This window comes from Leopardus geoffroyi, chromosome D4 (genome assembly GCF_018350155.1).
Source record: "Leopardus geoffroyi isolate Oge1 chromosome D4, O.geoffroyi_Oge1_pat1.0, whole genome shotgun sequence".
Classification (NCBI taxonomy): Eukaryota; Metazoa; Chordata; class Mammalia; order Carnivora; family Felidae; genus Leopardus; species Leopardus geoffroyi.
This window is the reverse complement of record NC_059342.1, coordinates 3,068,206-3,090,394: the sequence shown is the minus strand read 5'-3', so window position 1 is coordinate 3,090,394 and position 22,189 is coordinate 3,068,206. Positions and strand designations below refer to the sequence as shown.

General features: G+C 64.6%; 1 protein-coding gene across 7 annotated transcripts in view; it reads left to right on the top strand.

Annotated features, from left to right (window-relative positions):
• Positions 1-21,440, top strand: part of SEMA4D (semaphorin 4D) — a 95,103-nt gene extending 73,663 nt beyond the window's left edge. For 6 of the 7 annotated variants that reach the window (XM_045469393.1, XM_045469398.1, XM_045469395.1 and 3 more), the window contains exons 6-15: positions 489-582; positions 1,016-1,129; positions 1,828-1,979; positions 2,935-3,110; positions 3,199-3,355; positions 4,193-4,415; positions 5,192-5,307; positions 8,673-8,851; positions 8,935-8,978; positions 9,778-11,960. In XM_045469393.1, the coding sequence (XP_045325349.1) occupies positions 489-582; positions 1,016-1,129; positions 1,828-1,979; positions 2,935-3,110; positions 3,199-3,355; positions 4,193-4,415; positions 5,192-5,307; positions 8,673-8,851; positions 8,935-8,978; positions 9,778-10,703 (2,181 nt within the window). In that variant the 3' untranslated portion in view covers positions 10,704-11,960. Of the gene's footprint in view, positions 1-488; positions 583-1,015; positions 1,130-1,827; positions 1,980-2,934; positions 3,111-3,198; positions 3,356-4,192; positions 4,416-5,191; positions 5,308-8,672; positions 8,852-8,934; positions 8,979-9,777; positions 11,961-12,136; positions 12,344-17,787; positions 17,998-19,561; positions 19,660-20,216 lie in introns of those variants that run through there. The other variant, XM_045469399.1, reaches the window with a different exon arrangement.
• Positions 21,441-22,189: the final 749 nt, after the last annotated feature.

Sequence of the window (22,189 nt, the reverse complement as noted above, 5' to 3'; positions counted from 1 at the left end):
GTGTTGGGGCTGCTCGCTCCTTCCTCGGCTGGTTTTGGGCTCTCGGGTCCGGCCAGGAGGGTCCCCAACACTGAGGCCGTCCCCCGTGCTTTCTGTTAGTACAGGATGGGGTGGCTGGAGGTGGGGATGCCGCTGCTTCTGCCCATGGGTCTGGTCCGCCACGGCCGTGGGTGCCGTCCTTGTCGGACGTAGCTGGCGCACGGCCTTCCGATGGCTCCCTGGGTGCCTCCCGCCTCCGGTCTGCCCTGGCCGCTGTGGGGCCCTAGAGCCGCCAGCATCTTACAGAGGGGTAAACCGAGGCTCCGAGGTCCTGCGCGGCTCTCGTGGCGCCGGCGTCCAGACCTGGGACTCACGTGGCCGCCCACGCGTGCTCTCCCCTCCGTGCCCCCGGGTGGCGAGTCTGTGAACGTAAATGGCAGAGCAGGAGGGTGCTGGGAGACTAGGAATTCAGACACCGCGTGATGCCCTTTCTTCTCGTTCGCTCGTAGAACTTAACGTCCTTTCAGTTTCTGGGGAGAAGCGAGGATGGCAAGGGCAGGTGCCCCTTTGACCCTGCACAGAGCTACACGTCCGTCATGGTCGGTGAGTCCCGCCCCAGGTCAGCATGGGCTCGGCTGCCTCCCCCGGTTCCCTGCTCCCCGTCCCGGCGGAGGAGACGCAGCCTCTCCGTAGACCCCTGTACGAGCGCTCGGATTCACTGCAGAAGGGTGACCGGCCACCCCCCATGGCCAGGGGTCACATGTGTGGGAAGGGGTCATTTTGTGTCCGTCCTCTGTGTGCGTCCCGTGGCCCCTCTTACACCCGAACGTGTTACTTCCGGGCGCGGGTCCCCTGGGGTTCCCGCCCCAGCTGCTCGTGAAGCAGCTCTCGCGTGGAGGGCACAGTCGTCCACGTGAGGGACCGAGACGGAAGGCTCGCGACGCGGCATCCGTGGCCTCCCCGCTTCCCTGGGCCGGGGGCTCGTGTCTGGCTGCCGACCACCCCTCCTCTCCTCTTTCTTCCGGGGCCGCTTAAGATGGGGAGCTGTATTCCGGGACGTCCTATAACTTTCTGGGAAGCGAGCCCATCATCTCCCGAAACTCGTCCCACAGTCCTCTGAGGACGGAGTACGCGATACCGTGGCTTAACGGTAAGAGGCAGGTGCTCCTGGGTCTGTCTGTCTGTCGGTGGCCCTGAGTCCCAGCGAGGGGCCGCAGACACCTCCGGGCTGGGACGGCCCCATGTGGGGTGCTTCTGGAGCTTCCGGGGCTCCGGACTGGGGCCTTCCTCTCCCTGAACACAGAGGTGGTGGTTCTTTGTGACACGAGAGCCTGGTGGTCCCTGCACCCAGGCTGACCGGCTCGCTCACCTTTGGATAACGTGTGTGTGGTGGATTCTCGCAGCTGCTCACACGGGGCTCTAGTTGGCGCCGGCCGGCGGGCCGTGACCTCCTGGAGGCGGGTGGTCTGGGGGAGGAAGGACCCCTGGCTTCCCCTCACTGCGGGGCGGGTCTGCTGGTCGGGGGTTGTCCGCTTGAGGCACGTGCTGTTTGCACCAGCAGATGCGTGTGTTCTGGCGGGTCTCTGGGATCTGGGTCCCCAGGGTCCCCAGGCTGCCTGCCATCGGGAGGCGCAGCCTGGGTTCTCGGGGCCGGCCCGGACGGTGTGTGTTACAACCGCGATCTCCGGCACCTCCTTATGCCGAGGAGGACGGATGGGCACCGTGCCCGCCCCGGGCCCTGGGGTTTGTCTGGGGCGTGGTGCAGGCACTACTAGCTTGCGCCTTGGCCGGGAGGTGCCCGGGCCCTGCGCTGTGGCGGGGGGATAACCGGCTGTCTCTTGCCTGCAGAGCCAAACTTCGTCTTTGCGGACGTGATCCGAGAGAGCCCGGACGGCATGGACAGCGGGGACGACAGGGTGTACTTCTTTTTCACCGAGGTGTCCGTGGAGTATGAGTTTGTCTTCAAGCTGATGATCCCCCGGGTGGCGAGGGTGTGCAAGGTGAGCCCACTCCCCGATTCCCCTCTGGTCCCGGCTGGGCGCTTCGCGCCTCTGGAGGACCGGTCTCGTGGCCCGGGCTCCAGGCCTCCTCCTCCGAGATGTCCGTTCACCTACCTCGTCGTTCTCCCGAGCCACGGAGGGGTGTGCGTGGCCTGCCCCCGGGGCAGTCCGGGAGTCTCCCTGCGGGCCCCGGAGCATCGGTGCCGAGCGTGGCCAGAGGCCCAGCCTCAGCAGGCCTGCTCTGGCCACACCGTCCTCGGACCTCCCGGGCCATATAGGAAGTTGCTTGTGTTCACCGCGTGAGCTAAATTCTGCTAGAATTGGGATTTCGGCGTTCCTGCATCAAGGCGGCAAGGGGGGTGTGCGTTCACTGCCCCCAAGTGAGGATGCTCTGATTCCAGGGTCTTTGGCATCCAGATCTCTGCGTTTCGGGGCTCCCTCCAGAGCAGGTCACGTCAGGCGTGTCTGTGATTGTCCCGGGGGTGCGGGGGCAGCCCACAAAACCTGTCTGGGGGGGACCTGGCCGAGGCCCTTTGAAACGACTGTCTCCTCTGGGACGAGGAACGTGTCTGGGGGGACCCCCGACATGTTGGCCTGAAGCAGACCCCGCTCCGTGGCCCTGGCTCCAAGGCTGGCTCGCAGGGGTGGGGAGCACGGGGAAGGGACGCGAGGCTGGCGGAGGTTCTGCCGCTGTGACGCCGTGCGCGGCCCGCCGGCCCCTCCGGCCGCCTCCGGGTGATTCGCCCACAGGCCTTTCTTGGTTCTGTGTTTTAATCTGAGAGCCCAGCCGGCGCAGACCGGCTGCCGTGGCCACGTGGCCATCCACGGCCCTTCTTTTCCCACCGTGGCCTCCGTCCACCGAGACGGGGACGCTCGGGGCCGCGTACGTGACTGACTCCCAGCTGCCTACGGGGAGTCAGCCCTCCCCCCACTACGCACGTCTTTGGGGTTGCAGGGGGACCAGGGCGGTCTGCGGACCCTACAGAAGAAGTGGACGTCCTTCCTGAAGGCCAGGCTCATCTGCTCCAGGCCGGACAGCAACCTCGTCTTCAACGTGCTGCAGGCCGTCTTTGTCCTCAGGGCGCCAGACCTGAAGGAGCCCGTGTTCTACGGGGTCTTCACCCCACAGCTGTAGGTGCCCCGGCGGGCCGGCGGGCGGGCGGGCTGCGTGTCTGCGCTCCCCCCACCCAGGACGGTCACCCTGCCCCCTCGTCCCCAGGAACAACGTGGGGCTGTCAGCCGTGTGCGCCTACAACCTGTCCACGGCCGAGGCGGTCTTCTCCCGCGGGAAGTACATGCAGAGCGCCACGGTGGAACAGTCCCACACCAAGTGGGTGCGCTACAACGGGGCCGTGCCCATGCCGCGGCCCGGGGCGGTGAGTGGAGGCGGGGCGGGAAGGGTGGGCCCGCTCCCCTTCCCGCGTTCCCCTCACCGCGTGCCGTGGCGCGGCTGTCCCTGACCGGGCCCGCGCCAGGAGGCGCTTCCGGCCGGCAGGGGTGTTTTGTGGAATCAACGTTGTGATAAAAATAGGTCTGTCTCACGTGCTGCTTCCCCCCCAAAAGCACGGTTTCTCGGCAGTGGGCCGTACCCCCCACCCGTTAACGTGAGTCACGTTTGTGTCTTCCCGAAAGTAGTGACTCTTGTGTGGAAACCGGCATCTGCCCGTCATGTGGCTGGTGTGTGGGGCCGTGGGTGTGGCCGCGGTGGGGCCGTGGCCCGGGCGACTGGCCTGGGGCTCCTCCCTGGGGGTCCATGCCTGCCAGCGGCCGTCAGTTCCCTCCACGGGTGTCATGAAGTAAATCGTGGTCACGTGATTACGAATTTCGGTTGACCTTTGTGCTGTTTGGAACCGGACCGTTTTTAGTGATTTTAGCAGAGATGTCGAGGAAGAGCTATCAAGTGATAAGCCATTATTTTTCAATTTCAAAAGCTGGATACAGTTTTCTCATTTACAAATAGACACCAGCAAGTTTGCTGTGTGTCGTGAAGCGGGATTAGATCTCGTGGACACACGCACGGCTGCCCTTCCCGACTGGCTTTCGGGCCACGTCTTTGGATTCCTGGGGAGAGGTCGCCGCTGACTTTCCCCGTTGGCAACAGCGCTCCGCATGGCGTTGTCGCGGTCTGCGCCCCGCGGGGGGCCTGCGTGCGGGGCTCGTGCGGGCCATGCGTCCGTGAGCATGCACGTTGACGGCCGGTCTGCCCCCCGCAGTGCATCAACCGCGAAGCGCGGGCGGCCAACTTCTCCAGCTCCCTGGGTCTGCCGGACAAGACCCTGCAGTTCGTCAAGGACCACCCCCTGATGGACGGCTCCGTGACCCCAACAGACAACAGGCCCAGGCTGGTCACAGGCAACGTGAACTACACACAGATCGTGGTGGACAGGACCCGGGCCCTGGACGGGACCGTCTACGACGTCATGTTCATCGGCACAGGTGGGTCCGCACCCCCCCCCCCCCCCCCGAGGATGCCGGCAAATGCAGCTCCTTCTTTGCCGCGAGGCCAGCGTCTCCCCGGGTGCCCGGAGGGGTCTCCGGCAGGATTTCCGAGAAGCCGCCACCCCTGGCTGGCCTCCGCCATCTGACCGTCAGACCGCTGGGGTGCTGACTGAATGGCCGAGTCCCGGCCCCCGTGTGGGGATCCAGGCCCGGTGGGTCGGGGCTGGTGCGCCGGGAGTGGTGCCCGTGCGGGCCGGTTGAGAGCAGGTGGCAGAGAAGTCCCACGTCCCTGCTGGCTCCAGACGGGTCCCCACCTGGGACTCTCACGCAAGCGTCTCTGGAAGGCGGGGGTGGGGGGGCTGGGGGGGTTGGGGCCGGAGCAGCAGCGGCCGGAGGGCGCCGGGGTCGTTCCTGGGGGCTCCAGCGTGCCCTGAGCCCTCCCCTCCCCGGGGCCTTCACCGCACGGCGCCCCGGAGGGCCGCTGGAGCCCGAGAGCCACCTCTCCTGTGATGTGGTGGCACCGTGTCGTGGTCCTGACTTCCACGGGAGTCAGCAGTGGGAGGTCCGTTTCTTTTCCAGGAAACAGCGGAGTGACCGGTGCCGCTCACGCTGTCAGTCCGCGTCGCCAGTGGCTTCTCCTTCCCACGTCCAAAGTGCGGACGGCTTCGGCTCCTCAGCGTCTCATTGAGGGGAGGAGCCGAGAGGAAGAACGGGGGCTGTGGGCCGCCGTGACCATCCAGGCGCGTCCCTGACCTGTAGCTTTGCCCTTGCAGACCGGGGCGCCCTCCACAAAGCTGTCAACCTCGAGAATGACGCCCACATCATCGAGGAGACCCAGCTTTTCCGGGACTTCGAGCCGGTCCAGACGCTGCTGCTGAATTCTGAGAAGGTAGGGAGGACAGGCGGGCGGCCTCCCACGTCCCTGGTCACCAGGCAGATAGGTGGCCTCACACGTCCCTGGTCACCGGCCAGGCAGGCCGATCATCTGTGTGGTCCAGATGAGCTGACCTCCGGGTTCTTACAGAGGGCCCCGTGAGCCCTGGGGTTTGGGACGGAGGGAAGGCTAACTGGGGAGATGGAACAGTCGCCTCAAGTTGACTGAGCGTCCCGAGCTGCTGGGGTTGACGCCCGTCTGCAGGTGCATCTGTGGGCGCAGAAGAGCCCGCCCCAAGGGACGACGGTTATGTCTGTGAGCCTGCTCCCCCAACGAGGCACCTTCTCCCCCATCAGGGTCGGGATCGCGGCACCTTTGCCGTAAATGCCGGGAGTGAGCGTTTGGGGCTCGGGGGCTGTAGGTCCCTGCCGTCCGCACACGGGTGGGCCTGGCTGCCTTCCAGCAAAGTCTTTTTTATGGAAACAGAGCTCAGGAGGTCATGTAACTTTTGAATGTCATGGAATATTATTCTTTTGATTGTTTTCCAACCGTTTATATAAGACATGTTATTAGTTGGTGGGTAGCATAGAAACAACCAGGGCCCTGGATCCGCTCTGGAGGCCGTCCCCTGCCATCTACTCACGTGGCCTTGGGACACGTGCCTCCCCATTTACAGCCAGGGTGGAGCAGGCCGGGGCCCCATGATTCGTGGCTGCGTGAGCCTGGCAGGCCAGTCCTGCCTTAGTCTCCTCCTCTGCATCTAGGGGTCAGCAGACCCAGGGTGGCCCGGCCCTGTCCTTTGACTGTGGCTGACGACCTCACTTCCTGTAGAGCACCCACAGGGCCTCGTGGGTGTCCCCACGCCGCGAGCCCTGAGCCGATGGGCTCCGGGGACTTGGCTGAGCCAGGGTCAGGGCCAGAAGCGGGAAGCCCGGCTGCAAGCCTTTTCCCTGAGCTGCAGTCCAGCCGCCACCTGCACCCCGCCTGTAAAGCCTCGCTCTGGACACCAGGCCCAGCTGCCCCGCCTCTCAGGGCGTTTCCCTGATGCCGAGGGTCTCCTGTCTGACCCAGCACAGTCCCCAGCCTCCCTCACACCTGGAGGGGGTCGGCCCGCAGCCCCTCAGGGCGGCCTCCCGGCCTGGTTCCTGATGGGGGCAGCGGGCAGCAGGAGGGGGCGCCCGTAGCCAGGAGAGAGAGAAAGGCAGAAGTCGACTTGTCGGTCAGAGCCACCCATGGGTCCCGCCATCGTGAGTGTCAGAACTTGGATCTGGTTTTCAAACTTCCGGGGTCACCCAACAGGGCCGTCTCCGCTGCCGGAAGGGAAGGAGACCACAGAGCCTAGGCGGGCTCTGAGCCGGCAGAGACGCGGCATCGGAGCCTCGCGGGCCCGTTAGGCCGCCCTCCCCCGCCCCTGCTCCCCGGCTTTGCTGTGGGAACAAGGAAGTCCTCCCGGCCGCGGCCCCGCTGCTCGGGTGCTCGGCCGGGCTGGGGCGCGTGCCCTTGGGGCCCCCAGATTGTCACGTGTGCACAGAACAGAGGCCGGGCCCCCGGTGCAGACACTCGGTGAGACCACAGCCCCGCTCGCCAGTGTCATCTGGGGATGCGGGCTTCTGGGCGTGTGGGCGCCGGTCCTGCGGGACGGGTGAGGTCGAGGAGGATCTGGGTCAGCCCTGTGCTCACCCGTCTGCCCGCTGGCCATGCGGGGAGCCACTGGCCCGTCCTCCCAGGAGCCCTGCACTGGGGCGGCCTCAGCTGGCTGGCCCTAGCGGGAAGGTGTGCGGGCCGCAGCCCCTGCCCTCTCTTCGGGCTGGCAGGCCTGGGGAGGCTTGGGATGGCGTGTGCGCCCCCGCGGGGTGGAAAAGACGCCCGCCGGCAGGTTCCTCTGGGCCAGGACGCTGGCCTTCGCTGTAGAGGCCGGCCAGCAGCCGCCGCTGGTCTGGGCCGGTTCCCCAGTTGTCCTCATCTTGGTGGCCTGCTTAGTTGTACAGAGTTTTGTGGAAGGGTCCCGGTTTCCTCGTGCTCAGATGGGGCTGAGGGTGTGGGGACGTGCCCGTGGAGAGCACGGAACCCACCACGCGGGGCCAGGCCGCGTGTGCTGAGTTGTGGACGTGTGTTCAGACCCCGAGGGGCTAATGGTTGTTTGTGGAGGGACCGCAAGGCTGCCCCCATCAGTCCGTCCTGTCTGCTGACTTGTGCACCCACCAGTGGTCACGGCCACCCCTTTTCAGGGCGTTTTCCTGTCCGCTTCCCTCCACATCTGTTACTTGGTGGCCGTGTATCACGGGAGCCCAGCCCTGGGGTGGGGGTAGGGGAGGGATACGGAGCCCGCCCTCCCCACGGCCACGCCATGCACACAGGCCAGTGTCGGGCGGGGCTTCCCCGGCAGAGTCGGCGTCCTCTCCCGGGTCCCTTGACCTCTGTGAACCAGACTGTGATCTGGGATGGCGTCCTTGGTCCTGACAGCCTGGCAGGCACGTGATGTCACTTACCTGGGTCCCTGCTGACCGCTCTCTCTCTCTGCCACTTGTCACGTGAGAATCTGTTACAGAAGGGACTTCCTTCCTCTCGGCTGCACTCGCACACAGTGGGTCACGGGGCTGGCGGCCCCAGGGCCTCAGAGCGGAGCCGGACACGAAAGTTAACTCACAGCCTGTCCTCCAAGGGAAGGGCTGCGTGTCGTCTGGGTCAAAACCACCAAGTTCTGTGGAGCTTGGGAATGGCCAAGGTGTGTGCAGACGTCGGGCTGAGGTGTCGTGGGCAGAGGACGACATACACGCAAGTTCCGGAATTGCCCCCCCCACCCTGCGGCCAGGGCTACACGGCAGGCGGCGTCCCGTGGGGGATCCCCTGTCCCAACTGAGCCCGGGAAAGCAGCCGCCCCGGGTGGGGGGTCTCGCACGTGCTGGGAGCTCGAGGGAGCCCGCCTGGCCCTGTGCCCGGAGCACGGCTGTGGGTCTCCCCGTGCCCGTGTTCCTCCCCTCACGGCTAGACGCGTGCTGGAATCCGCACTCCGCCCACGTTCGGTGGCCCCTCCTTTCCTGGATTCGGACCCTGACTCGGGCTTCTGTGTGGCTCCCGTCGGGTGGGCATGAAATGGGGCTCTGAGCCGTGCCCTTCGGCCTCTGGCCTGTGGGGGGGGTGCCCTCCACACGGAGCGGCTGACCCCCGGCCCCAGAGAGGGCAAGGTCTCGGTCGGAGGCCCCGAGTGCTCAGTCAGCGCGTGGGCGGCCGTGACGCTGCCGCGAGGGTTTGTCTCGGACCCCACCCCGCCAGGCTCCGGTTCTGGAGGCTCCTGGATGAGGAGACGTGGGCACGCGGGCCCGAGAGGCGCACGCTGGCTGCCCCCCCATGCACCTGTGCCCTCTGTTTCACACCTGCAGGGCGGAAGGCTTGTGTATGCCGGCTCCAGCTCGGGTGTGGTGCAGGCCCCCGTGGCCTTCTGCGGGAAGCACGGCACCTGTCAGGACTGCGTGCTCGCCCGCGACCCCTACTGCGCCTGGAGCCGGGCGGCCGCGGCCTGCGTGGCCCTGCCCCCGCACCAGACAGACGGCCCCAGCAGGTACCGAGGGCGGGGGACCCGCACGGCGCACACACGTCAGGGGGAGGGGGCGCGTGCCTGACCCGGGCCCGGTTATCTTGCAGGACTCTGATTCAGGAGATGAGTGGAGACGCGTCCGCCTGCCCGGGTAAGTCGGCCGTCCTCGCCGAGCTCCCTTGGGGGGCGGCCGGTCCTCGTACCCATCTCATGGTGCTTCGGTGTCGTGGCGTTGCGTCCATCCGGGTTCTCTTTCTCTGCTCCGAACAGAGGTCAGGTATCCGTGAGGATACGGAGGCCGACCCCCCGTGATCCCGTTTAATCGCAGAAAAGGGCGTCTGAGGTCGTGGGGTGTGTGTGTTTGTTCCACAAAAAGCACTCGGCGTCCACCCTGGGACACCCGCTCTTGAGATGCTCCTCTCTTTGCTGAGCTCGGGGCTGGTTAAACAGACCCTGAGGGTCCCACGGTGGGCGGGCGGCGTAGCGGGAGTGGCGTCCTCACCCCTTCGTCCCCTCCCAGGCAGCCGTGCCCTGGGCTCTCGCGTTCCCATCCCTGACCCGACAGCTGTCGCCAGCTGGGGCGACTTCGGGGTGGGCCCCTCGTGCCCAGAGAGGCCGCGAGGCGGGAGCCACGAGCAGAAGCACGTGGCACGTGGCTCCCGTGTTGCCGCTCGGCCCCCGGGGAACCGGGACGCCAGACGGGGTCCCTGCCGCTCGGCTGTCTCCGGCTGTCTTGTCTCCGACTTCCTTGTCCTGCTGGGCCGCCCTCCGGGGCTCATCTTTGCTTTTCTGTCACGCATGTCTTGATCTCCTTAGTCGTCCTGGAAGATTCCGTGTGGCTCCAGTGGGTGGAACTCTCGTGTCCTCTTGTGCGTGTTGACCTATTTTTAGAAGGAGCTGAGTAGCGAGCCGCGTTGTTGATGCTGTGCACGTTTATTTTGATGTTCCAGATAAAAGTAAAGAAAGTTTCCGGCAGCATTTTTTCAAGCACGGCGGCACAGCGGAACTCAAATGCTCCCAAAAGTCCAACCTGGCCCGGGTGGTGTGGAAGTTCCGGGACGGCGTGCTCGACGCCGACGGCCCCAAGTACGGCCTGGTGGGCGGGAAGCACCTGCTCGTCTTCAACCTGTCGGAGGGGGACAGCGGCGTGTACCAGTGCCTGTCGGAGGAGCGGGTCCGCAACGGGACGGTCCTGCGGGTGCTGGCCAAGCACGTGCTGGAGGTGAAGACGGCCCCGAGGGCCACGGAGGCCCCCGCCTCGCCGGGCGCCCGGACGGAAGGCGGGAGGACCACCGCCCGAGCGGTGACGGAGCCCGCCCGCGGCCCCCCCCCGCAGACCTCCGCCGCGCGGGTCCCCGTGCCCGGGGCCGTCGCCCCGCCGCCCAGCCCCGCGCCCACGGGCACGTCCTGCGAACCGAAGATCGTCATCAACACGGTCCCCCAGGTGCACTCGGAGAAGACGATGTATCTGCAGTCCAGCGACAACCGTCTGCTCATGTTCCTCTTCCTCCTCTTCTTCCTGCTGTGCCTCTGCCTCGTGTCCTACAACTGCTACAAGGGCTACCTGCCCGGGCAGTGCCTGAAGTTCCGCTCCGCCGTGCTGCTGGGGAAGAAGCAGCCCGTGGCGGACTTCTCCGAGTTCGAGCAGAGCGCCAAGGAGACGCTGGTGGAGCCGGGCAGCTTCTCCCAGCAGAACGGGGGGCAGCCGCGGCCGGCCCTGGACACGGGCTACGAGACGGAGCAGGACACCATGGCCAGCAGGGTGCCCACCGACAGGGAGGACTCGCAGAGGCTGGACGACCTCCCGGCCAGGGACGGGCCCTTCGACGTCAAGTGTGAGCTGAAGTACGCCGACTCGGACGCGGACGGGGACTGAGTCACCGCCGGGAGCCCGCGTCAGCACGCCTGTCCTGTGTCTTGTCTCTTGCGTCGAGCTTGTGATTTGGTCTTCGTCCTTTCGGAAAACGGCGAGCATCGCACCCCGGTCCCCCGCCGGGCCGCGGCGTGAGACGCCCCCGCGGGCGGCGCGTGGGGCCGGGCTGTCCCCGGCCCGCGGACGCTCGCTCACGCCTGGAGCGTCCCCTCCTCAGAGCAGCCACTGAAAGATCCTTGAATTCCAGATTGGAAATGACGTTTTTGTTTATCAGATTGGTAACTTATCGCCTGTTGTCCAGATTGGCACGAACCTTTGCTTCCCAGGAAATTATTTTTTATGGTTTTGCTTTTCTCGTGTTAGGTCGTTTCTGTTTTAAATCACCGAAGCAGACGTTCCAATATTGCGAAGATGTCCATCTTCCAGGTTTTGTTGTATGTTAGGGGAAAGATACAGCTTACGTTGCTTACGATTCTCAGGGATAAACTTACTTTGGGTAAATGTGTTCTCTACCTTTCAGACACGTAGACGAAACCATCTCTTGAGCACACGTTTTTTTTTTTTTTTAATTTTATTCCTTGAGGGAAGCATCCTTTTCAGAGAGATTTTCTTTCTGTGGTTTTTTCTTCCCCCCTCTTGTTTTAACTCTTTCAAAGAACAGAAGACGGTGGAAGGCTGGCCCGTGAACCAGGCGGGGCCTTGAGCGCGGGTCGGCGGAGCCGGCTGGCCCTGAGCGGAGGGAGCGTGCGTTTTGCCATCGGATGCCCACGGCCACGGCTTGAAACCTCCCGTGCAGATGGACGGGACGTTCACCGGGCATCCGCAGTCACGTTTGGCTTCTGTCTCCCGTCCACCGCCCACCCGGACGACCCGCTCGGCCCAACCGAGCTGTCCACGCCTTCCGGCAAGCAGGACCGCGGTGGCCGGACTGGCCTGTGTCCCCACGAGGCCTGGCGGCTCGTGACCCCACGCCCCACGGCCCCGCGTGGCCCGGCGCGATCTTCGAAGGTGCGAGTGGGCGAGACGGTTCAATCTCCACCTGTTGCTTCCCATGCGCCGAGAAGGCTCTCTTTCCCGTGGCGAGGAGCAATGACCTCTGGATCTGTGTGCCTGCGTGGACAGTGTTGTCTTAAGCATGATAGGACTCGACCGTTGTGGTGTACACATTTGTGTTTTATAAGATTTCCTTTGTTTTTATTTTTCTACTTTGAATTGTATACATTTGAAAAGTAACCGAATAAACGAGCAGCTTATATCCTCGGCGCGGGCACGTGGTTCGCTGTGGCGGGGACGGTGTGCTGACCGGCGGGTGGCTCTCGGGATGGCCTCGGTCCCCTTTCTTTTCCTGTCTCTACTTCCCTTCTCTGGCGTGCAGGCCCCGAGCCTCGTGACGTCTGCCTCAGCGGCCTCTCTCTTTTCTGTCCTCTGTCTCGCAGCCTCGTCTCTGCCCTTCCCTCCTCCGGGGTCCTCCTCCCTGTCCTGTCGGGGCCCCGGCTCATCTTCCTCTCCCCGAAGCCCCTGGCCGGCCTCGGCCTCAGGGCCTGACCGCAGCCTGCGGGTCACCTTGCTGCCGCCCTTCCTGAGCGACCAGGCCCAGCACGTGCACGCCCTGGGGACCTTCCACCTCTTCTGCCAGGCCACAGGTGAGCAGGGCGCCTGTCGGGGCGGCGGGTGGGGGGCAGGGCCCCTGACAGAACACCCTTCCTGCGGCTTCTCCCACGAGGAGCCAGATGTTCACCGTCGCAGGCCCGGCAGCCCACGGTCGGTCGGTCTGTCGCGGATTTCGGCCTCCGCAGCCCCAGGGCCCCACGGTGGGCCGGGCTTGGCCCCGACACCTCGGTTTGCCAGTCGCCTGTGTGCAGGGCTCCTCGAGCGTCTGCCGACAACTCGAGGGTCCGCCTATGTGTCATTTGGAGGTTGCAAACGTCGCTCTGGAGCCTCCAGAAAGGTCGTCCCCATGGCTCGTGTGGCGATGCTGATGTGCACGGCGGGCTGGGAGGGACCCGGAGGCGTTTCCGCTGTGCCGCGGCCGTGCCGCTGGTCAGTAGCTGCAGGGAGAAAACGGGCGGTGTGTGGGTGCCTCAAGGGGACGAGTAGGGCCACTGAGAAAAAGAGCAAACTTGTTTCTTTTTGAGACTTTCGGCGGTGAGAAGCCGCTCCGGGTATGAGCCGGTCCCACGAACTCCCGCGTGCCGCGGGGAGCGAGGGGGAAGTTGCCCGTTGGGTGGGGCGCTGTGGAGACAGACCTTCAGGGCGGGTCCATGTGGCCCCGGGTCGCCAGCCCCGGGCCGGGGCCCAGCCTGTGCCGGGTCCCCCACAGGGCTGTTGGGCCGGGCGATTTCCCGTGGGGCCTCCCAGGCCCTCCATGCAGGGGCCGCCGTCCTCCACGGGCACACTCGGTCCCCGTCGCTGGGAGAGCAGGGGTCGCACGACCAGGTGAGGGGCCCAGAGCCAAAGCTTTGAAATGTGGCTTCTCTAGGAGGTGCCTGTTAGCGGGTGCGTGTGCACTCATGAGCCGTTCTTGTGACTCGGGGGCTGAGAGCGGTGTCTGGGCCAGAGCGGGGACCAGGGGGACCCCGTGCAGGGCCGTGGTTACGGGGCTGGTGGCAGCCGGGGAGCAGAGGGGCGCGGTTCCCAGGCAGCCAGGGCAGGGTGCACCGCTGGCCGTGGGGCGGGTCACCTGGAGCCACCCTGCCCTCCCTGCCCTTCTGCTGCTGAAGTCTGAGAGCCGGAGGGGCGTTTCTTCCTCCCGACTTCCCGGCTCTTGCCAGGCTCCCAGGTGAGGCCCCGGGGGCCAAGGATGGGGCCCACGGTTGGCGGCTCATAGCCCAAGGGGACGAGAGAGGTGGGCAGCGTGGGGTGAGAGGGCAGTGACGGGGTGGACTGAGCGGAGGGACCGCAGTCCCTGCCCCCTCCCCCCACGCCCCCGTGCTCCTTGCTTTCTCTCCCACCTGGACCTCCCGTTCCACGAGGCTCCCTCTGAGGCTGTGAGGCAGCCTGGGAAGGACCGGCTATTCCCAGGGGTCCCGACGTGTCCTGTCCCACCCAGAGGGAGGGCCGTGCATCCTCATGAGGCCTGCTAGGCAGCGGTGACAGAGGTGGGTGCTAGAGACCCTGCAGTGGCCACCCCCGCCCCAGCCTCCCAAGCGCTCGCTTCTTTCTGCTTGGCCCGCCAAGCTCACTGGCATTGGGTCCCCCGGTGACACGTGCACATCCAGACACCTGTTCCCCTAAACCCAGCCCACAGGCCAGCGTTAGCTAGTTGTGCGAGGGGCGGTCCAAGCACGTGGTGTCCAAAATGATAGCGTCTCTGGCTCTCTCTTCCCTCGGGTCAAGGAAGGTGCCGGAACTCGGGACCAAGTTCCAGGCCGCTCTGGCTGAAGGCACCTCCCTCTCAAGGGTACCATCCAGGCGGTCCCCAAGTGGTCTGCAAGCGGTCTCCCTCCCGCCTGGGGGTCACTGGTGTCACAGTGGCAGGGGCTGCAGCCCGAGCAACGCCAGGTGGGCTGTTGGGACGGGCATGGCCTCGGAGCCGTGACTCAGTGGGCTTCTCTGCTCACCGTGTCCCCGGTCCTCTCTGGACTGTCCCAGCAGAGCGTGTGTGTGCGTGCGCGCGTGCCGCTGTGGGCTGTGCTTTGTGGCCACGCCTCTGTTCGTAGGGCCCTGGCCTGAGTGTGGGGAGGAGCAACCAGGGGTCCAGAGCGGGTCTCCCAGCCGCCCGCTCCCTCGGGGGAGCCGTGCGCGCGCGTCGGGAGGTGGCAAAACACGGGCAAGGGGAGGAGGGGGTCTCGAGCCGCAGAGACTCGGGCAGGCTTGTGGTCGTATTTCGCGTCCCAGAAGTCACGAATGCGTGTTCCTCGTGGCGGAATTAGTTCAGATAAGCACAGAAGTCACCCGCACTGCAGGCGAGCAGGCTTAGCGGCACTCGGAGACACGGGTGTAAATCGCGTCTGAGGACGGAGCCCGTGATTCTTACACAAGCGGAATCTGTCGTGTCTGCCCCGCAGGCCCTGCTGCATCCCTGACGTGACCGAGCTTCTAAGTCAGACGCGTGTCTCTTTTAAAGCTGAGGACGATCCCCTGTACTTCAGGGGCCGCGTGGCTGTTCGGGGTTTTGGGGTGGCTTTTTGTTTTAACTACGGTGGTAGAAACGAGCGCCCTTTCGGGCCCTGGGGGCTGCAGGGGTAGCAGAGGGTGCCCGGCCCAAATCCCTGATCTCCCGCGGTGGCCGTGGGTGCTGGTGTTTTGGGGCGCGGCTGGGCCCCGGGGGTAGTTGACGTGAGCCGGTCATCTTCCAGAAGGGTCGGAAGCCTGTCCGTGGGTGGGCGAGGCCCATCTGTGACCTTGCCGGGGTCTCTGTCCTCAGCATGGAGGGCGTGGTTTTGCTAGAAGCTGTGTGTCTTCCGTTGTGACGATGCGCGTGCCTGTACGCAGCCGTCCTTGTGTGGGGGACGGCCACCGTAGCTGGCACCTAAGAGGCTGGGCGCCTGGGCTGCTGCCCCCTGCCCCCCACAGGTTTGTCTGTAAAGCGCCTTTTGCCACATGCAGTTCCAGAGGTCGGGACCTGGATATTCTGGGGGTCACTCTTCAGCTGGCCCCAAGGTGTGGATAGCCTTGTGACAGCAAAGCATGGGGCACTCTGAGGAAGAAGGTGGGACTCTGACAGAACTGCGGTGCCGAGGCCCAGGAAGGCCCCCCCTCCCCCCCACTCCCACGTTTGGATCCTGATTTCTGTGCAGGTGTGGACCCGGCCCGCAAGACCGCGCCCGCAGAGGGTCCCCTCCAGCGGGAAGTAGCTGGCAGGAGGCCCCTGGGTGACCACATGCGTGGGGACAGCTGGAGGAAGGATCACCCCTGGGGCCCCTACCGGGGAAGTGGCCCAAGGACAGGGGCTGCACCCATCCCACACACCCCCTCAACTTGGGGCTCTCCCAGCTCCGAGGGGCTCTGATTTTGTCACGGAGCAGGGTCAGCCCTGCGCTGGCGGCCCCCTCAGCTGGCGTGGGGTGGGCTGGGGGCAGGGTGGAGCCAGCGGCCCCGCCGTGTCCCTCATCCCTCCTGGCTGCAGACCCGGGGGCAGAGGGATCACCCTGCCTGGGGGCATGTGCTGGCTCTGCCGCCTGGTTGTAACTGTCGCTTTCCCTCCTTGCCCTCGTCTGCGTTCAGGAGCTGGATAGCTTTAAAAAACAGTAAGTGCAACGTAAGTACTCTTAAGCATTTTTAGTGCTTTACTGTGCTGAACACACGCTGAAAGGGTATTTACCAATGCTGAGTTTAAGGGTTTCGGGATACAAGGGCACGTGGTGTTTCCCCTACGGGCCATTCTCCAAGGCACCTTGGGTCATCTGGGGATTTTGCTCCTGAAGGGTCCTGGCCACATGGCTTGGGGTGACAATTCGGCCCTGGCTCAAGCCACCCCAGCTCTTTGTCCTAAGGATGCAGGAGAACCTTCCAGAAGCTCCTGTGATCCATGCTGGTGGCTCCAGTCCTGGGCGGGTCTCCGTGAAGGTCACCATTGGACAGTGGGGATGAGGGGGAGTCCAGGCCTCTCTGGAACCGACTTCGGTGTCTATTCACAGAGAACTTCACGTTCTCGATCACAGTGCCTGAGAACCCCTCTTTTAAACTTGACCCAGAACACTTGGGGAAAAACAAATGGTGCAGATGGAAGAAAAACCCAGAAATCCTGCCCAGGACACAGTCCACGGGGGCCTGTCCACGAGGCCAGGGGGGCCAGTGCACTGCTGCGTGAGACCCTTTTGAACGCCTTCTGGAATTTGTTTTAGAGCCTGCGGCACATTCTTTCCAACAGCGTGTTTTACGTCGGCTGTAAAAGGATGTGTCCTACCGCATCCGGAAGCTCCAGGAAGTGGTTTAAGCACCTCAAATTCTCTGAGGGCAGCACCACCAGCACGACGGCCACGTAGGCCTTCTTGGCGGGCCCCCGCGGGAACGCGCACGCGCTCCTGCATGCACAGCCATACGCAAGTAGGCTCCCGCACACAGGCTCCCCCCACTCCCCTGCACACGGGCTCCTGTGCACACGCTCCCGCGTGCACACCCATACATGCAAGGACTCCCCCACACACAGACACACCCCCCCCCCGACACTCCCCTGCACGTGCACTCCCGTGCACACGTGCTCCTGCACACCCAGTGCTATTGCTTCGTGTACTGGGTTTTAGCCCTTGGCCCCATGGATTCCTCCTTGCTCCACATACAGACCTAGTCCTTCCTCTGCTGACCGTCCTCCACGACACTGCAGTTCAGGTCATCCCTGGGTGGTTGGCAACTACATACATTTTTTTTTTTTTTTTAAGTTTATTTTTGAGACAGAGAGAGACTGAGAGAGTGTGTGTGCGCATGAGCAGGGGAGGAGCAGAGAGAATCCCAAGCAGATTCCACACTGTCAGCACAGAGCCCAAACTGTGGGATCGTGACCTGAGCTGAAATGGAGTTGATGGTGAACTGAGCTTGATTTTAGAAACGGGGTCTCAGGGAGATCGTGGTCAGGAGGGGCTGGCTTTGGTCTAGGTCGGCTCACAGCCCACCCCCTGGTGCCATGCCGCCTCGCACAGGCAGAGAGGAGGGGGCAGTGGGGACGGAGGGGTCTTCGGCCCTTCTCAGTGCCCTGCCCCCAACTCAGGTTCTGGGGAGGCAGGGGCGGCCCCCACGGAAGCAGAGGTTCTGGTCACATATGGGAGCAGGGCCGGGAGGTGGAGTTCCCAGGCACAGACCCTCCGTGCAGAATGGACGCCTGGCCCAGGGCACGGTCACCAGGCACTCCATGGGGGAGGTGCCCCCTGACGGCCTCAGCGTGTGCTGCACGGCACCGAGTTTTGGTTTGAAAGAACATCTGAGGTGAAGGAACAGGGAGCCCGGGGGAGGGCAGGGAGGGCCCGCCTCTTCTCCCGGGGTCACACGAGGACTGGCATGAAAGCTGTCCTGCCCCTCACCGTGGGTCCAGCTGGGACAACAGAGGCCCCTGGCGTGGGTGGCTCCACACTGCCTGTCCCCACCCCGGTTCCCATGGGTCCTCGGTGGGAGTCCGGGGGCCACCGGGTAGAGATGGTCTGTGTGTCCCCAGGGCCCGCAGACATCCACTTTGTCTGGGAGAAGAACGGCCGAGAACTGGAGATGTGCGTCCCCATGCAGACCCACGCACTGCCCGACGGCAGGGCCCACGTGCTCAGCTGGCTGCGAGACGCCATCCGAGAAAGCGCCGAGTACCGCTGCTCCGTCCTGTCCTCTGCAGGCAACGGGACCTCCAAAGTGCGGGTGACCGTCGTGAGACACGGTGAGCGGCCCCCGCCCCTACGGCACTCCCAGCTCCGACGGCGGGCGTGCCGGTGCCCTGGCGGCCGGCAGGAGGGAGGAGCGTGTGGCCCGTGCGCGGCCAGCCTCCCCGGCACTGGCGGCGCTTCCGCACCCGCCTCCCGCCACCCGTTTACTCCTTGGCGCGTCTGGGACGCCGGTCCCGAGAGCCCGCGTCTCCCTTCTCTGTCCCCAAGTCCCGTCCCCCGCCACGTGCAGGCCTGCCTCACGTCACGTCCGCATGCTTTGCGCACGGCCGCCCAGGCCCGCTGGGGGTCTCCCGCCCGGCCGGGCCCGGGGGCCGCTGGAAGCCTGCTCTTCCTCGGGGAGGTGTGGACACTTGTTTCCTCCGCTCCACTCTACTTCCTGTGCTCTTTCCGGACCCGTTTTCCGAGCCGTTGGCCGCCTGTGAGGCAGCGCATGTGCAAAGGGCCTGGCCCCCCGCCCGAGAGTCTGGCCTCCCCGTTGCTGGCCTGGGGTCCCACTTTCTCAGCTCTGCTCGGTGTCCACGGGTGCCTCTGCTTTTCAGATTCCAGGTTTTCGGGGTTTCCTCTTCTGTCCGCTTGCGAGAGTTTACGTTTAGGGCCCTGCTGAGAAGGTCCCTGTCCTTCCAGTACAGGACTGGGGAGAGAAAGAAGTAATTGCAAAGCTCTCCCGGCGGGAATCCCTGTTCTTCCCCTTTCTGGAAAGTGTCCTGCCTGCCTGCGTCAGGTAAACTGAATCTTCGCATCAACACGGGGGCAGCACTGTCCGCAAAGAGCTGAGCGGAAACACAGAAACCACCATGCTCATCTGTCACCCCGGCTGCCTGGGAGGCAGGCTCTGGTCCTTGGTTCACAGACAGTGACCCGACCTTGATCTCGGGTGGCGGGCTAGGACGTGAGCACAGTCGGGACATCTCGGGACGTGCCTGCCTGCCCACCCAGCCTGTCGTGTCTACTGACGGGGGTGCCAGGGCAGGGGTGTTAGGAACGCAGGGACTCTCTCAGGACGGGAGTCCCTGCAGGGTCCCTTGGGGTTAAGGACCCCTGAAGGTGCCTCTGGAGCCCGGGCCCCGGCCCAGTCCTGCTCAAGGAGTAAGTTCCGCTTTACGTCTCATGGGCTCAGGTCCCTGGCACTCACTTCTGAAACGAGCAACACGGGCCACGGGCAGAGCAGGGACATGGTGCATTTCTGTTTCCAAACAACCACAGCTGTCTGGCCTGTGCCACCCTCACAGCCCCACAGATCAAGCTCCCGTGGCCTCCTGGGGGAGGTCCCTGCATCACCCCAAAATGTGGAGGGAGAGCCCCTTTCCTGCCTGGACAGGACTCACGCAGGATGAGGACAGGGCGGCGTGACCCTGGGGCTGGTGGCCTGGGGAAGGGCAGGAGGGGGCTGCTGACCGTGGAAGTCCCCACAGCCAGGAGGCAAGGCCAGAGGAGTGAGCGCCTTACCCGCTACTGAACCAGAGACCCGGCTCTCAGAATGGCCTCGGCGGCCTGCACGCACCCACCGTGCCTCAAAGGCCTGCAAGGCTGACAGCCGGCACCCCACTTGTCTTGCAGAGGCGACCCACCAGGAGCAGTGGACCAGAGAGCTGGCCGCCTGGAAGGCTGTAGCCGGGGAGCACGACCGCATGATGCACAGCTGGAGGAAGGCATGGGTGTGTGGCCGGGCCCAGGGTGGGCAGGGGCTGGCGGGGTGGGTCCTGCTGGGACCCCACGTGTGTGCTCTTGGCCCACAGTCACTCTGCTTTCTGTAACCTGCAGCCTCTGGTCTCCAGGCAGATCCCTGGGAAGGGTCAGCATGGCGGGGGGAGGGGGACAGATGCAGGGGAGGGCCCGCTGGCTGCACCCCCTCTTGGTGGGGGGAACTGCTGTCCCAGCAGTGAGGAGATAGGACAGGTGCCCCCAGCGCCCGAGTCGCTAATGCAGCCAGGAGGGCAGCTACAAGGCCAGAGATTTACCGGAGGAGACACCCTGTGGCTCGAACACAGGCCTTCAGACGTGAGCTCTCTCCTTGCTGCCAACACAGGCTGAGTGTTTGTGAGTCCTGCAAACTTAGCCCGCATGGGCCCCCTTCCTTGAAGGCCCCCCTAGACCCAAAGGAGGCGCACGTAGGCCGCGACACTTGAGGCCTCCTCCCGTGTGTACGACAGTGGGGGGAGCGGGAAGGGCACGTGTTCTGCCAGGAACTCACAGTTCTGCACTGTTCTTTCAGGAAAGCTGTGACAAGGGTGCCCTTTAGGCCCCAGGACATGGTGCTGACTCCCAGCCGAGCCCGCGGCCACTGGAGAGACCCCAGGACAGTGGCTGCCACATTGCCTACTGAGATGTGACCATACCCCAGCTTCTGTGACAGAATCCAGAACCTGTGTTAAAAAGTTAGGTGCTTATGTGAGACAGAAGGGTCTGGCAGAAACAGGAAGCCAGGACAGTTCCTGAGCTACACACAGACCTGGAATAGGTAGACGGTGGTGTGCGTGACGGGTCCTCTTCCAGAAACACCGCTGTTGCGCTCCGCGGCCACTCTGCGTCACCGGGGCGATCTCCTGGTTCAGCACGGGCAGGAGCCCCGCGTTAGCCCGGCTGCTGCTTGCCACCTTCCCGCGGGGCTGCTGAACTGCCACATGGCAGGGACAGGGCGTCCAGGCCAGTGGCAGGAACTGGCCTCCAACCTCGGGTGACCACGAGGTCCGACCCAGGGACCACAGGGACTGAAGGCCTCGTGGGCTTCCTCCCCAGCTCCCTCATGGTCTCAGGGCGCCGGGCCGCTTTAGAAAGTTCTGCGGGACCCAAGCTTGCAGGAGGCGCAGCAGCCGGCAGGTCGGTCCAGGTTCCTCCGGGTGGCGCCACCTGGCGGGTGCGTCCACATGGAGCCTAACGCCACACAGCCTGACCTCACGGACACCTCCCGCTTACGGAACGACGGCTTTTAACGGAATGCACGTACCAGAAAACCAAAGCCTCTGTTCAAAGCAGAGCTGTGGCTCCCCATGACCCAGCACACGGACACCGCCTCCGCTCGCGCCTCAGCCTGCGGCCAGACCCCTCGTTACGAAGCCACACACGTGTCCCGCCGGCTACGTGCGGGATCCGCCGCGAACGCGACTTCCTGAGGACGGCCGGCTGGGGCCAGATCCGCCCCGCTCACGCCATTACCCGTGGCGACAGCATTTGCCGTGGAAGGCCGCGGGCGCGCAGCGTGGGTTCCCGAGCAGGTGCGGCTCCGGCCGCCCGGGGAGGCCACGAGGGCTCTGAGCCCGGGACCTCCGGGTGCCGCTCACCGTGTCTGCGAGGCTCGCCCACGTGCGCTGTAGCCCGAGCACTCTCGTGCCCAACGAAAGCGGGACGCGGTCAGCCCCCGGGGAGGGGCTCTGCTGGGAAACGTGGTTAGGAGGCATGTGCTTCTCTGCGCTGGTGAGAAAAATAAAACTAAACAGGACGAGGTGTGTGCGCTTCCTGAGGCACCGTCGGCACCGCGCGGGCCACCGCGTCACCTGTGGCAGGAGCCTCTGCTGGGAAGGTGATGTGACCAGGCCAGCCCTAGCACTGAGTCACACGAGGAGCACCAGACCCCCTCCCCTGAGATCCACGCTCCACGGGCCTAGGGCTGGGGCTCTGAACACAGGGCCAGCATCCCCCGCCGAAATTCTTCAGTTTAACGTTCTCCCTATAGGTTACCTCTGGAAACGTCTCTCTCCATAATCTGAGTTCCATACCCATGACAGCAAACTTGGGACATGCTGACCGGGGACAGCAGGAAAAGCCCTGCCCACGCCACTCCTCCTGGCCCCCAAGGGAGAACCCTGGGGACAGGACTGAGGACCTGGGCGGCCTCACTGCACGTCTCCCCACTTAATTTTTTTTAATTAGTTATCTACTTAAAGTTTATATATTTTGAGAGAATAAAACTGTGCAGAGGGAGGGGCAGAGAGAGAACATCCCAAGCAGGCTCCGTGCTGTCAGCACAGAGCCCGACACAGGGCTCAATCCCATGAACCAGGAGATCGTGACCTGAGCCCTGAGCCAAAATCAAGAGTGGTCGCTAAGCAGACCAAGCCCCCCGTTTAAACAGCTCAGGACGCAAACAGAGAAGCAGACACACACTAGGAGCAGCCAGTGTCCCAAAGACAGGACAGCCTGGTGTCTGACACGTCCACACCACAGGCCACTTCTGTCGTCACTCACTCT